Source organism: Ostrea edulis, chromosome 1 (assembly GCF_947568905.1).
Source record: "Ostrea edulis chromosome 1, xbOstEdul1.1, whole genome shotgun sequence".
Lineage (NCBI taxonomy): Eukaryota > Metazoa > Mollusca > Bivalvia > Ostreida > Ostreidae > Ostrea > Ostrea edulis.
In genome coordinates, this window is record NC_079164.1 from 28,968,917 (window position 1) to 28,983,916 (window position 15,000).

A 15,000-nucleotide genomic window follows, 5' to 3' on the forward strand; every position below is an offset into this window, starting at 1 on the left:
TTTTGGCACCCCACCAGTTTTTTATTCCACCAAATACACTTTTAATGGAATTAAGATGCTTCTGTGTGACAGTCATTGTTTGATTAATATCATCTGTCTTTCTCTCTATGTTGTCAAGTTGTTCCCTCTGCCTCAGTAACTCCTACAATCACAAAATAACAAAGAACTATCAACTATATTATGAAACATGTATTTACCCTTAGGTAGCACTGTTAACATATGTGCAGTGCATAGTCAGTCTTACAATGTAAATACATGCAATACTTCTCTGGTCTTTGTATCTAGTAGATAGTGTGTCAGAATAGTTTCTTTGCATATTCCATTGACATAATTAATTTGATGTGAAATTGTTTCAAAACTCCCAATAACCTGGTTCCTCTATTGCTTGCTGATCATTAGAGTACCATTCTTCAGGGAACCAGTCAACTTCTGAGAGATATGTATACTATCTTTGTTGTACTTTTGATGTGTACATAATCAACTATCCAATCTGAATAAGGAAAGTTCTGTCTGCACCTAGTTTTGTGCTACCTACTACATGTATTTACCCCTAGGTAGCACTGTTAACATATTTGCAATCTCAGAGAACAAGCTCAAAGTGCTTAACTTGTACTGTGAGCTCTAATTATAATGACTATACTGAAGCTACAAACTCATCTACTAGAAAAATTCTTTGACACATTCTCAGAGGTCTTTCATAAAATATGGCAGAAATTTCTCAAAGTTACATCCCCTTGATCTGATTATAAACTTATGTAGATTATCTAAATTTCATCCTAGTAACCTTTTGATCTCCTCCACAATGCAGTGCACCACATTAGGTATAACAAAATGTAATTTTTGGGAGAAAAATGCTCTCCCTTCACTGCTTGTTAATTTCTGTAATCTCAATCCCTATCCAATTAATGTAAGGTCAGGGATAACTGATAGTTAATAGAATGATTCATCAAATTTATTTATTTTGGACATAAGAAAAATTTAGCATCTTAAAAAATGGTGGTGTTTGACAGATTCTGATTTTATATTTGAATACAGAAGATTACAGAAATTAAACTGGTGATTGAGTACCACTACAAAACTGGATCAAATCATTTCTCTACTTGCACCTTATGAGAGTAGTTGTAGAAGGCAAATTATTGTCAGAGGTTTCAGTGGATTCCAGAGTCCCCAAGGGACGGTACTCAGACCTTTGTTATTCTTATGTCATATAAACGACTTTAATCCCAGAAACAGTCTCCTCACAGGTACACCTATCTGCTATCTCTTGTACAAGCCTATCATATCTATTCAAGACCAAATCCTTGAGAAGTAGGCTAGTGACTGGAGTATGAAATTCAACTCTAAAAAGTGTTACTTACTAAATGTTAAGAACAGACTTTCATACTTCTAAAAACCCATACCTTGGCCTTACAATCTCTGGAGCTTACATATTAATAATAATATTACAGGAAGGCGAGCTCAACCCTAAGATTCCTCTGCAGGAACTTGCGCCATTGCTTCATCAACTGCAGGGAAATGCTTACAATTGTATATATATCTGGTATGTTCTACCCTAGAATATGGAGCAATTGTCATGGATCAAGTAGAATGAATCCAGCAGCATGCTGCAAGATTTATATGCAATGACTACAAATCCAGAGACAGGGACCATCTCAAAAATGCTTGCTAATCTTGACCTACAGACCCTCCAAGAATGTAGGAAGGAATTATGATTAACCTTCTTGTTCAAGGTGGTGGAGGGGGCTAGTGCCGGCCATATCAGCACAAACTACTTAAAACCAGTAAAGACAAAAAGACACTTCCATGCTGTTCAACTTCATTAACTATCATTCATCAAACACCAATTCAATTGAATAAAATCAATATATGCACCCAGGGGTGCATGAGCCGAGTTGCATGGGATACATTGTAAAGTCAGGAATGATGTGGCATATTTATAATTGTGAAGAACTAATTTCAGTTTTAAACTTTTTGAGTTACTGTCCAGAAACCATAGTTGTCTGAAGTTTTCAATCTATTTTCGGTCACTGTGACCTTGACCTTTGACCTTTTTTCTCCAAAATCAATTGGGCCTTGCTTTGCTGGTATCCAACAATATATCTAAGTTTCATTTGATTCAAATTAAAATTTTTTTAGTTATCCTCCAGAAACCAATTTTTTTTTTGAATTTTAAATCTATTTTCGGTCATTGTGACCTTGACCTTTGACATATTTTCTCCAAAATCAATAGGGGTCTTCCTTACCTAGTACATAACAATATCTTTAAGTATCATTTGATTCTGATTTAAACTTTCTGAGTTATCCGGAAACCAAATATTTCTGAAATTTTCATTCTATATTCGGTCACTGTGACCTTGACCTTTGACATTTTTTCTCCAAAATCAATAGGGGTCTTCCTTACCTGATACCCAACAATATATCAAAGTTTCATTTGATTCGGATTTAAATTTTCTGAGTTATCATCCAGAAACCAAATTTTTCTGAAATTTTCATTCTATTTTCGGTCAGTGTGATCTTGACCATTGACCATTTTTCTCCAAAATCAATAGGGGTCTTCCTTACCTAATACCCAACAATATATCAAAGTTTCATTTGATTAGATTATAAACTTTTCCAGTTATCATCCGAAAACCAATTGTTGACGCCCAACCGCCCGCCCGCATCACCAAACCAATAGCCGAGTTCAACTTCATTGCAACTTGGCTAAAAACAGGTTATAGCAAAATGCTGGCTCGTACTGCGAGCTCTAATGACTAAAGCACGCGAAATAATCCGAGCTAAATCTAAACCTTTCACAAGAATTTTTTTATTTGCACCAATCCCAGAAGTCCCTTGTCAAAAATGGCTGAGATCTTGCAAAGTCGCTTCTTGGACTATGATTGTGAACTTATGTGGATTATCATCTTAATGCAAACCACGATTACATCCCACCCCACCCCACCCTACCTGTGATAACTAACCATGCCACTTGCTATTAACAACTGAGAAATCATTAATCATTTCTAGTTTTGTGAATAAATCTTTATGTATCTTTACAGCAACAGTGGAGAGGGGCTCAAATATTTTGCAATTAATTCAATAATTATATGCAAATGCTGAAATATTTCATCATTGTGTTACAACTAGGATTATGTACAATATTATTAATATTGTTCTAATTTTCTCTTCTGAAACATGCCATTGCTACAAGGGAATTGATAAATGATTTTTTTTTTTTTTAAATTAGAAAGGTACGCAGAAGGGGGAGAGGGGAGTTATTCGCGCATGTATGTGCAATAGTGTTGACTTTATCAATTAATTTAAAATTACGATTATCATTATTAATATGAAATCCGTTTTATGTTCAAACGCAGTGATATTCACACAGTTTTACAAACTTGAAATGTTTGCAACAAGACTTGGGCATTTTTATCACACAATTAGTGACTTGGAAAGATTGAAATTAGAAATAAGGAAATGCATACAGTTCAGAACAAGTCCCGCGTCAAAGGTTCTGCAAGTCAGTGAAGGCAGCAAAAATAAATTGCATATATAGTATAAAAATATTTTGATCACATTCATCATGTTTATGTATATGTGCAGGGGTCAAAATTAACTTTTTCTACCACAGGCTAATTTTAGCCTGTGGGTACATGTATAAAATCCACAGACAAAATGAAAACCTACAAGCTAAAATAAAAATAATGAAGCAGTGCTCTTTTTTCATAGTTTTTTTTTAATCAATGAATTTTGCCATCATTACTGAGCTTTGTGGGTCAACAGGCATCTTTTGGACAATTAAGTCACCAAGTTACGTAAGTCATATGGTGCAATGTTTAGGTCTCTTGACCATCAAACCTCTAATCCACAACCTGTTTACCGCAGGTCTAGATCCAAAGTTCTTCCAATTTCATGCCACATCAGGGTTTTCAAAGCGAATCCCGGACTCATGGTTTATAAGCAGCACGATCACGAGTCCCATGAACTTTTTTGATAATCGTCTATGCGGTGAGCAGTGCACTCATGTCATCACTACAACATGACCTCAATATGACAACAAATTAATGTAGATAGGACATGTTGGAGTGATTAATAATAATATAATTAATTAATGAATGGCGCTACTTTCCATTCTGATCAAAATGACTACCTGAAGACTTTGTAAAACAGACTCCGATTTTTTTTAGAGATAAATGAATAACAAAAACCTCATATATGGAATTCAATTTAATCACCCCTATAAGTGAACAGGACTCGTGGCACATGTCTATATTTTTCATCATAATGCGATGTCCGACCTTTAATGCATTTGTTTGACTCCGAATTTGTTTTAAAAATCATAAAGAAAAATTCGGTTAGAAACGGTTGTTGAAATCAGTCGTTCATGTAAGTGTTTGTATGATTCTGAGTGCAAGTTTTTAATAAGAAAAGCGGATTGCGCATCACCGTATAAAACGGATACGATCATGGTTCCTAAATCACCACTTGCTAAGATTTTCGAGTGTCCACTATTTTAACTTGCTATTTTTCAAATGTACTCGCATTTTGTGAGTATTTCTTGCTAATTTCGAGCCCTGAATATGTTTTATGTTTTAATAATTTAATCATAAAACTCTGGGAAGAACTAAAATCATTATTTGGCTGTTTCTTGTTTTAAATGAACCTGATCAAAGTATAAACATAACAAAATATGTACATACATGGAGCTGCACTCACTCTTAATGGTAGCACTGTCAACATATAAGATGTATGTAAATTTTGATTTATATTTGCATTACCATGAATAATTATTGTAGTCAAACAGTCTACACACTCGTAATATATAATTAAAAATCTCCAGGGTTTTTTATTTTATCATGTTGGGAACACTTCCCCTATAGCGAGATCTTCTTGCTAAAACGTGATTATCCCTCTTCAGCGAGAAAGTAAACATTACCATAAACAGGTGTTTTGTGTCTTCATTGAAAATAATGGCAAATTCCGTGCAATGCTGAATAAGTTCCGCCTGCGACACACATTCAGCATAATGCGATTTGTTTCTATAAAATTCACAACACAATCAAGAAATTTCATATCAATGTTGCTGCGTAAGAGGAAGGAGGCTGAAATCCAACGCACATCGTGAGTGTTTTTGTTTTGATTAATTATATTAATTTTGCTTAAGTATAAGACATTTTAGCACTTTTTCTTCTTTTCACATGAAACACGAAGAGATGTACTCCACGGGTGTTTTTTCTCAGTTGTACGGGATATATTACAAGGGATAGTCGCGTTTTTGTGAGAATATCTTGCTATAGGCAGCTGATAGGGGAAGTGTTCCCAACCTGTTTATAATAGGACAGTAAAATAAAAAAATTTAAATAAAATACTCACTTCAGCTGTCGCAATGCCCATGCTCTCTGATTCTTGGATACTGCGCAGGGCTCTCATTGTAGAGTCGAGTTGTCTATCTTCTGAAGCAAATACCTGTTCTTGAATCTTTCCCCTTTTTTTATAACTCCAGTCATCTTCATCTTCCTCGGTTAAAAACGGATTAGAATTTTTGGGATAATCTGCCATAGTTCTTGAAAAGTCTAATGACACTCAATGACAGACACGAGCACAGGCTTAACAATCACAATATTATATTATGACTATGACAGTGTGCGCTAAAGATACTAGGTGGAAATACCTACAGGAAATAAATAAATATGATCTAAGTGTATTTGAAACATGGAAACATTGAAACCACACTGCAAAAACTCATTTGAAGAAAACATCCAAAAGACTACAAAAAATATGATTATGTTAGTTAGTTTGTGCGTTGATCAAACTAAAAAAAAAAAACTTCTAGCAACTGCTGAAACATAATTTTTGCCATGTAGTAATAAATCTTTTTATTCATTATGTATAGTTGTTTTCAGTAGAAGCTTGCACAACAGTAAAAATAAAAAAAAATTAAAATAAACAAAAGTTTGTTTGGTCGAATCAACTTAGATTGACTTAGCAAGAATCTGACATTGAAGTGAAAAAAATGGCTCTTCGATTGGGCCGATTTTTTCGTCCAATTTCACAGATTGCAAAGGGTGCAGGTAAATATATATCATAAAAATGAAGGTTATCAATAAATGATTATCAGACAGATAATGAATTATATTAAGCATTGCGCTTCATGTTAATAAACTTAATGATACATATAGAGAAAATTCGGTTGAAAATATTTCATTTTCCTTAACATTTGTATTAATATGCTGACGGTGCTACGGTTTGAGCGAGCGCAGCTTCATGTATGTACATATATTGTAATGTTCATGTTTTGATCAGGTTCAATTTAAACATTATATATTTGCCAAAAACTCATGACATTTCATGAATTTTCTCCCAGAGTTTTATATTAAAAATCATTAAAACGTGTATACATGAATGTGATTGAAATATTTTATGCTATAGAGGTCTATATATATTTTATTTCTACTGCCTTCACTGTGACTTGCTTCACCTTTGATGCACGACTTGTTCTGAACTGTATGCTCTCAGCAGTCGACTGCCTCTATTTCCCTTTGGATGCAATATTACGTATGCCTAATGTTTACGTATATTCAATATTGTCCCGGTAGTATGACTTTTATAAATGGAAATAACAAGTACGTATTTAGATCCGCCACTGTCAGTCTTATTATGACGTACGTCAAAACGTAAACATGATGTCACACATCATCTTAGCCTGCCTTTCATAAACATTCACTTCGTTAAATATTTCGCCTAATGGTGCACTGAATTTTGGAGCTAGGAGGCCACAAGATTAGGATGATAATCCACATAAGTTCATAATCATATTCCAAGGTGTGACTTTGCGAGATCTCAGCCATTTTTGACATGGGACTTCTGGGATTCGGTTCAAAATTTTTTCCTTGTTAGACGTTTAGATTTAGCTCGGATTATTTCCCGCGCTCTAGTCATTAGAGCTCGCAGTACGAGCCAGCACTTTGCGCTGGCTCGCTGCGCTCGCTATTACTAGTGTATCGAAGTCTTTACCAATAATATGTTGACGATGCTTCCGTTTGAGCGAGCGCAGCTATATGTATGTACATATTTGTAATGTTCATCTTTGATCAGGTTCAATTTTTAAAAATATTTTGGGGAACACTTACCCTACAGCGAGATATTCTCGTGAAAACGCAATTATCCCTCTCTAGCGAGAGTAAATATATCCCGTACAACCGAGGAAAAACACCCGTGGAGTACATCTCTTCATGTTTCACACGAAAAGAAGAAAAAGTGCTAAAATGTCGGATACTTCTGCAAATATATTAATCAAAACAAAAACACTATGTGCAATTGGATTTCAGACTGCTTCCCTCTTATGCAGCAACTTTGATATGCAATTTCTTGACTGTGCTGTCAATTTCATAGAAACAATTCATGTCATATTGAGTCTGTGTCGCACTTATTCAGCATTGCATGGGATTTGCCATTATTTTCAATCAAGACGCCAAAACACCTGTTTATGGTAATGTTTACTTTCTTGCTAAAGAGGAATCCTCTCGCGTTTTAGGGAGAGGATCTCACTATAGAGGAAGCGTTCCCAACCTGTTAGACAAGAAACAGCCCATTTTAGTTTTCTCCCAGAGTTTTATATAAAATCATCAAAACATAAAACATATTATACATAAACATGATGAATGTGATTGAAATATTTTAATACTAGACAATCTATATGCAATTTTGCTGCTTTCTCTGACTTGCTTAACCTTCCATCAATTTTTTTTGTAATTTTTTGAATAGCTTCAGTACCTGTGCTCCCTCAAATAATTTAACAAGTTAGTCTTTTTTTTTCTTATTATGATAATCAATTCCAGTAATTGACACTTAATGATGTCACATATGTGGTTTGCAGTATATACACAATTTGTATTTGATGCCATATTATGTATGCCTAATGTTTACGTATATTGTCGGGTAGCATGGCTTTTACAAACGGAAATAAGAAGTATGTAGATCCGCCACTGTCAGTCATATTATGACATACGTCAAAACATAGACATGACGTCGCACATCATCTTACCCTGCGTTTCATAAACATTGCACTTCGTTAAACATTTCGCCAAATGGTGCACTGGATTTTCAAGCTAGGTGACCACAGGATTTGGATGATAATCCCCGCAAGTTAACAATCATAATCCCAAGATGCGACTTTGTGAGATCTCAGACATTTTTGACAAGGGACTTCTGGGATTGGTGTAAAAAAAAAAAATCTTGATCAAGGTTTAGATTTATCTGTGATTATTTTGCGTGCTTTAGTCATTAGAGCTCGCAGTATGAGCCAGCGCTCGCTACTATGGTATTATGATATAACAGTTTCATAATGTTATCTAGTTTATTATGCTTGATATTGATGATCAACATTGATATATGTTATATTCATTATCTAACAGTGATTTATGTTTTTGTTCAGTCTTTAACCAAGTTAAGACAGCACCCGCTGCAGCCACACAATGTTTGAGATTTGAATCTTCTAAACCAGAGACAACACGTGAGTTAGTGATCTATTGTATGAGTGCACTGAATCATGATTTCTGATGTGCTGAAATGTAGAGACAGTGTCACTTAAATTACCGGTAGTGAAACAAGTACATTTGACAATATCAAATCATTGTCATGTAGCACTAAACACATTTCTTACTTGATTTGTAAACAAAGTTTCAGTTTAAAAAATATTTATGATAAAAATTTCCGTAATTTTGCTAAATCCTTGTCACTTGCAAGGATTAACCTATCATACTAGGCAATATTATGAAATTGATAATTTTTGGTTTATACAGGCATGCATATTGTATATTATCTGTAAATGACTGTTGAAAGTAAATGATTTTTACAGCCACTGTGAGACCCCCTGTAGCCCCTGAACGTAAGAAACAGCTGGAAGACTTTGGTCAGTATGTTGGACAGTGTCTGTCTAAGTACGTACAGACCGTTCGGCTGATGTCTGGGGATGAGTTGGAAATCCTGATCCATCCTGAGGGGATCATTCCAACTCTGACCTTTCTCAGGGATCATTACAATGCACAGTTCACAAATATCGTTGACATTGCATGTGTGGATGTACCAACCCGAGCCAATAGGTTTGAGGTAACTTATAATTCTTTATTGCGAAAGACATACATCTTATAGCATCATAACAAAATTGAACACGCGTAATAATTAAAAAGCTGAAAATAAACGGCCAGTTCTTACAAAGATATCTAGCAGATGTAAATACAATAGTATAATGATAGTAAAAAAGGAGAATGGCGATACAAATTACATATTATAGACTGTTCTTAGTAAATTTTCCTAAGTTACAAAGTTCTTTAACATTGTTCACACTTAATTGTTGTATAAATTTGAACATGGAGGGTTTACTCCAGTAATACTTTTTCACTAATTTAGCTCTAAACTGACAATATACAGGACAGACTAACAAAAAGTGGTATTCATCCTCAATTTCAGTGATACATGTTTTACGAAACCTTTTTTGCATGTGGTACATTTTTATGTCTGCCAGTTTCTATGGATAAATTATGTGATGATAACCTTATTTTGGAGATTCCCTTTTTGTACAATTTAGGAATAAATTTTTCAAGGTAATATTGCAAGCAAAAATTATCAACCAAATGTTTGTAAATAGTGCATTTTGATTCACACTGCATGTTGCTATGTAAATTTTGAATAAAATGATCCTTCAATCTTTGTTGTATTATTGGCAAACAGACATGGCTATTTAAGTTACTTTGATCATGCCACATATAACTAAGTCCCAACCAATCAAGTTGTTCCTTGATAAAAGTGGCTCAGTTACGACTTGTATGCTTTGTATTTTCACATATTGTATAAATATTCGTATGCAGCATTAAGTACGGAATTTTCAGACTGCAATAGTTTAAACCAAAACTTGAACTGATATGTCTTGGGAGTGCAGTTTTTGTGGTGTGTGCATGAAAGTTTCAGATCACACCTCCAAAAAAGCTTCATGGAAATGTCAATCAGACCTGATGAAAGTTTTCTCAGAGATCAGATGATTAAAACTGCGTTTAAAAATAGCCCCAAATAATGACGATAATGAATCCATTGATAGACTGATTAGAAGGATGGGACTACAAAAATTAATTTGTGATGTACTATTCTAGGGACATCTGTTAAAATTTCTTAGAAATTATTTTCAAATCTTTTTAAGTCATTCAGACTTTAAAAAAATTTTCTCGCATCATTTAGGCTGGTGAAAATATGGGTATTATTATGCAAGCGATTAGAAACTTCAGATGCTGAGAACATGCAAAGTACCACTAAATCCTTTGATTAAGCCTAAAATGCTTCTGTCATTGCAGATAGTCTACAATTTGTTGTCCATAAGGTATAATTCACGTATCCGAGTCCTTACTTACACAGATGAGCTGACAGGTATAGATAGTTCGTGCAGTATTTTTCCAGGATCAAACTGGTATGAGAGAGAGGTAAGCTGTTATTCAGAGGAAAAAGCTACATTCTTTCCCCTCAACTGTGAAAAATGATACAATTTGACTGGCACATTACAAAATTTGTCTATTTCTGAACTTTCTTCCATTTCAGATTTGGGATATGTATGGAGTTTATTTCCACAATCATCCAGATTTGCGGAGAATTCTTACAGATTATGGATTTGAAGGTCATCCATTCAGGAAGGATTTCCCTTTGACAGGTTACACTGAGGTCTGTGTAAAATTTGACTCCCTCTATACAAGCTAATCAGAGACCAGTGTTAAATCTGATTTCTTCTGACAGGCTTAGCAGCGCTCGAAATTACAGTAACATATGCCTGTCAGTCTGTGACTGGTTAAAAGTCTGACGGACTGATTGACATTTGTGCCAGTCAGTCCGATGGGACTGGTCAATTTTCCAAAATGTCATTTTGGAAAATATACTAGGGAATCATAAATGCGCATTTGGCATTCCTCTTTAGATAGCAGCTGTACCTGACTAGTAAATATAAATCTCACAAAAGTGTTACAATATTGTTTGAGGCATATCGAGTTAAATTCCATTATTTCATTTTATTAACATACATGTGTATGTTCAATTATTTCTGGAAAACTGGTGGACTGTTAAATTTTTCTGCAGACCTTATCCGTACGGCTGGACTGGTGACATAAAAAGTTAGTTTCAAGTCCTGGGTTACGTTAATGTCAGTGTCAAAATTTGGCTTCCTCTACACAGGCTACAGTAAGGCTTGTGTCAAATTTGACTTCCTTAATAGTCAATAAAGGCTACATGGAGATCATTGTCAAAAATTTTACTTCCTCTGTACAGGTTACACGGAGGTCTGTGTCAAATTTTTGACTTTCTCTGTCACAGGTTACATGGAGGTCAGTGTGAAGCTTGACTCATGGATAAGCATTTGGAAAAGTAATCAAGCATTATAAATTTGTCATTTTCACTTTGAAGGTGTACATGAAATTTTGTGAATCAGATTGCCTTTTAATTCAGGCATGATTTTTCTCCACTTTAAAGTGGAATTCCACTTTCCAGACTGGAAAAATCCATTCTCTTTATAACATTTCTGCTTCCAGAAATTTCTAGGTTCAGTAAATTTCACCGTTTACAAATACAATGTATTATTTTCCAGAATATCTGTTTTGACTTTGAATTTTACATAGCGGTCAGTATTTCCTCACTGTATTCTTCTCGTTGATTAGTCTCATTCAACCAGGCGCTCGGCTGTCTCCGTAAATAACTGACGAGCAAATTTGCAGATAGCTGAATGTCTGGTTGAACGAGACTACTCGTTGATTGGTTGAATCATTACGATATCACCCAATCAGCAGAATGTAAACTGTAAACACCTGAGCCTTACAGAAATGTCTGTAAAAGTAGTACAAAGAGACAACAGTTATGTTTAAGGCCATTGCAAAGGTCCAGCTTTTGAAGAACCTTTTAGTCAAGTGTTGGTAGATTGCTAAGACCTTTGCCTAAGACTAGGTTAGGGAACCAATACTTACTTACTATTAATGGCATTTTTATAAAGCTTCAAACCTCAAAATTGGTTAACAGAATTCATTTTCTGAAAAGCTTCTTGAAGTCAAAATACCCATTTTTGGCTAGGGGTTGCTGCCCCCCCCCCCCCCCCCCCCCCCTCTCCAATCTAGGAGCACTGCCCCTAGATACCCTGCTGGAGGTCCCCCTTCTACTTTTTCTATTTCTGTAGAATCATGTCTGTTTTATACATAAGTGATATATATATTCTTTAACCATGATTATTATACTTATTTCGATATAATAACAGATGTGCAATCTATTCAATACTTGAAGATAATTTGATTATTATGGTCAACTTAATAAGTAAAAATGAAATTTTGGTTATTATTTTACTTAAAATTAATAGATCATGATAAATTATCTTTAAAGAATACATGAACAGAATTGAAATAATTTGTAACTTGAAATTTTCATTCGCTCATTCGAGTGAATATGCCTAGGTTTTCACATGCCCCAGGCAGTCAGACAACCCTTTTGAAATGTCCATCCCTCCTATGAAAATTTCAAAAACTGCTTTTAACAGTTATTTTAAGTAAATGTACAATGCAGGAGTAACATTTTGAAAATTCAAGTGATATCAGCTGTGTATCAGCATTTGGTTTCCAATTTGCTGTATAGTGTATGACAGATGACTTTTTTCACAAGAACATGTTTCTAGAAACTTGAGGAAGTGTTGAATACAAAGCACATCTGGCAGGCTCATGCACCTTTCTTTCTTGTATGACTGAATTTCTACAGTTCAATGTTACTTACACCAAGGAGACATATTTATACATATACCAGTACCTGTATTCTAGAATGATAAAACTCCTCACTCTTGTTTTCTGTAGCTCCGCTATGACGAGGAAGTCCAGCGAATTGTGATCGAGCCCTTAGAAATGGCCCAGGAATTCCGCAAATTTGAGTACAGCACACCCTGGGAGAGTTTCCCCAACTTCCGCCCCAAGGAGGAGGAAGCCTCCGAGACCCCTGTCCCTCAGGTGGAGTCCGGGGATAAAAAGTGAACGGACGTTTCCATTAGTTCTAAAGTTATTATGAAGATATTCTGTGTAAATAAAGATATTATAATAGATTTTATGCTCCTTTTTAAATGTCCCCTTCATGAAATTTCCATTCATTATCTCTGCTATGGATGCAAATATTCAACTGAAATTTGGTGTATATATACAACATGAGAATATCCAGGTCAGTTTATCTCAATTTAGTTCCATAATTTTCGACAGAGTTGTGCCTCTTGGACTTGGAAAAAGTTTCAGCTCATCATCTTCGTTATACATGGACATTTTAAATTGAAATATGAATACATTATGAGAATATGCAGGTCAAGTTGTTAAATGGGTCCATTTGGACAATGATATGGGTCTGGTCAGATAATTTTTGCAGAATTAAGACCCTTATGTGGAGGAATTCGTTTTGCTCCAACACATCTAATGTTTGTTCATTTTACTGTAAGCTTGTGGTTATCATGAAACTAACAGAAGTACAGTTTGAAAATGGTTTTTTGCTAACTTGTATGTATTTATGATATGTTTTCTAGCAGTGTGATCAAACATTGGAAGAATAGTTGCATTCCCAACACTAGCCAAGGGTGACAATTCTTGGTGTTTATTTTGTATTGAATCGAGAAACATCTTCACTCGCCAATTTTTAAGTGTTTCTCTATTCACTTCTGTTGAATCAAGAAACACCATGAATTGCCACCCGAATGAAGATGCAATACATATAACAGCAAATATTTAAATTTTCTAATTGTTATAAATATTTATACGATATTGAGGTGGAGACATAATATAATTTATTTTGAACTCAACTCGAAACAATGTCACAAATAAATAATAAACATAAAACTACAACAACAAAATCCATTACACACAACATTTGGCACATTGCAATGGCACATCAGGTCAGTTTATACAAGTTCTCAAGATTTCTTGCCCCTGAAGAATGAAAAGAAGCCAGACATCCTGGTATTGAGATCAGTACGTTTCCGCTGTTTTTCAATAAAGCGTCGTCGGTCTGTGATAAATAATTTGGCTGTTTTGTCCCAGCTACTCCTTTCCACTAGAACCTGCAATGTAAAGATATGAAGATACATATAATATAAAGATATATTGCAAAGATCTAATGTAAACATAAAGTAAACTAGAACATTTAACCCACATGAATGAATAGAACAGAATATTTATTTCAAACTGGTACATGTACATGATGAAAATTAAAAAGTTAGCTCTGAAGAGCTGTTTGGAGAATGAAATGCTAAAACAAATGAATTTGTGTAATTGATAGGAAGAAATGTAGAGATTGTGTATCCTTATTAATGGTAATCAGTTTACAGATGTTATATTAAAGGAAGAATTCTGTAGAGTGAAAAAAAAATAAAGTGCACCGCCACGGCACATATTGTTAACAGTATAGATTGTACCCATTAAAACATTTTTTTTTATATCAACTTAATTAAATGTCACAGTGACCTTAAAGTAGGATGCGACACACCTTCTACCTAAGATGCATTAGTTGACCAATTTTGGTGATTCTAGGTCTAATAGTTTTCAAGTTATGAGCCGGGCAAGTTTTTGCCATATATGGCCATATCTTAATGAAAAGTCACAGTGACCTGGTTTTAATGTGCGACACACCTTCTACCTAAGATGTATCCACAGACAAAGTTTGATGATTCTATGCCTTGTAGTATTTAAGTTACGGGTCGGACACGAAAAAGCTAACAGACGGACGGACAGACGAATATCTTCTTAATGAAAAGTCACAGTGACCTGGTTTTAATGTGCGACACACCTTCTACCCAAGATGTATCTACAGACAAAGTTTGATGATTCTAGGCCTTGTAGTATTTAAGTTACGGGTCGGACACGAAAAAGCTAACAGACGGACGGACAGACGGATATCTTCTTAATGAAAAGTTACAGTGACCTGGTTTAATGTGCGACACACCTTCTACCCAAGATGTATCTACAGACAAAGTTTGATGATTCTAGG

The 15,000-nt window shown here is 34.8% G+C and overlaps 3 protein-coding genes across 6 annotated transcripts in view; 1 reads left to right on the top strand and 2 right to left on the bottom strand.

The window, feature by feature from the left end:
* Positions 1 to 5,751, bottom strand: part of LOC125663916 (synaptosomal-associated protein 29-like) — an 11,983-nt gene extending 6,232 nt beyond the window's left edge. For both annotated transcript variants that reach the window (XR_007365678.2, XM_048896354.2), the window contains exons 1-2: positions 5,353 to 5,751; positions 1 to 142 (exon numbers count right to left, since the gene is read on the bottom strand). The exon at positions 1 to 142 is cut by the window's left edge and continues 228 nt beyond it. Coding sequence is in view for 1 of the 2 variants with exons in the window: in XM_048896354.2 (XP_048752311.1) it covers positions 1 to 142; positions 5,353 to 5,538 (328 nt within the window). In the remaining variant the exon portion in view is untranslated. The remainder of the gene's footprint in view (positions 143 to 5,352) is intronic.
* A 182-nt stretch (positions 5,752 to 5,933) lies between these two features.
* On the top strand, positions 5,934 to 13,079 carry LOC125663915 (NADH dehydrogenase [ubiquinone] iron-sulfur protein 3, mitochondrial-like). Its single transcript, XM_048896353.1, has 6 exons — positions 5,934 to 6,050; positions 8,414 to 8,491; positions 8,837 to 9,087; positions 10,323 to 10,448; positions 10,564 to 10,683; positions 12,837 to 13,079. Exons 1-6 carry the CDS (start codon positions 5,993 to 5,995, stop codon positions 13,008 to 13,010), a joined length of 807 nt encoding a protein of 268 aa, XP_048752310.1. The 5' UTR covers positions 5,934 to 5,992; the 3' UTR covers positions 13,011 to 13,079.
* A 699-nt stretch (positions 13,080 to 13,778) lies between these two features.
* Positions 13,779 to 15,000, bottom strand: part of LOC125663908 (protein unc-13 homolog D-like) — a 21,630-nt gene continuing 20,408 nt past the window's right edge. For all 3 annotated transcript variants that reach the window (XM_048896339.2, XM_048896337.2, XM_048896338.2), the window contains exon 26: positions 13,779 to 14,074. In XM_048896339.2, coding sequence (XP_048752296.2) covers positions 13,928 to 14,074 — 147 coding nt within the window. In that variant the 3' untranslated portion in view covers positions 13,779 to 13,927. The remainder of the gene's footprint in view (positions 14,075 to 15,000) is intronic.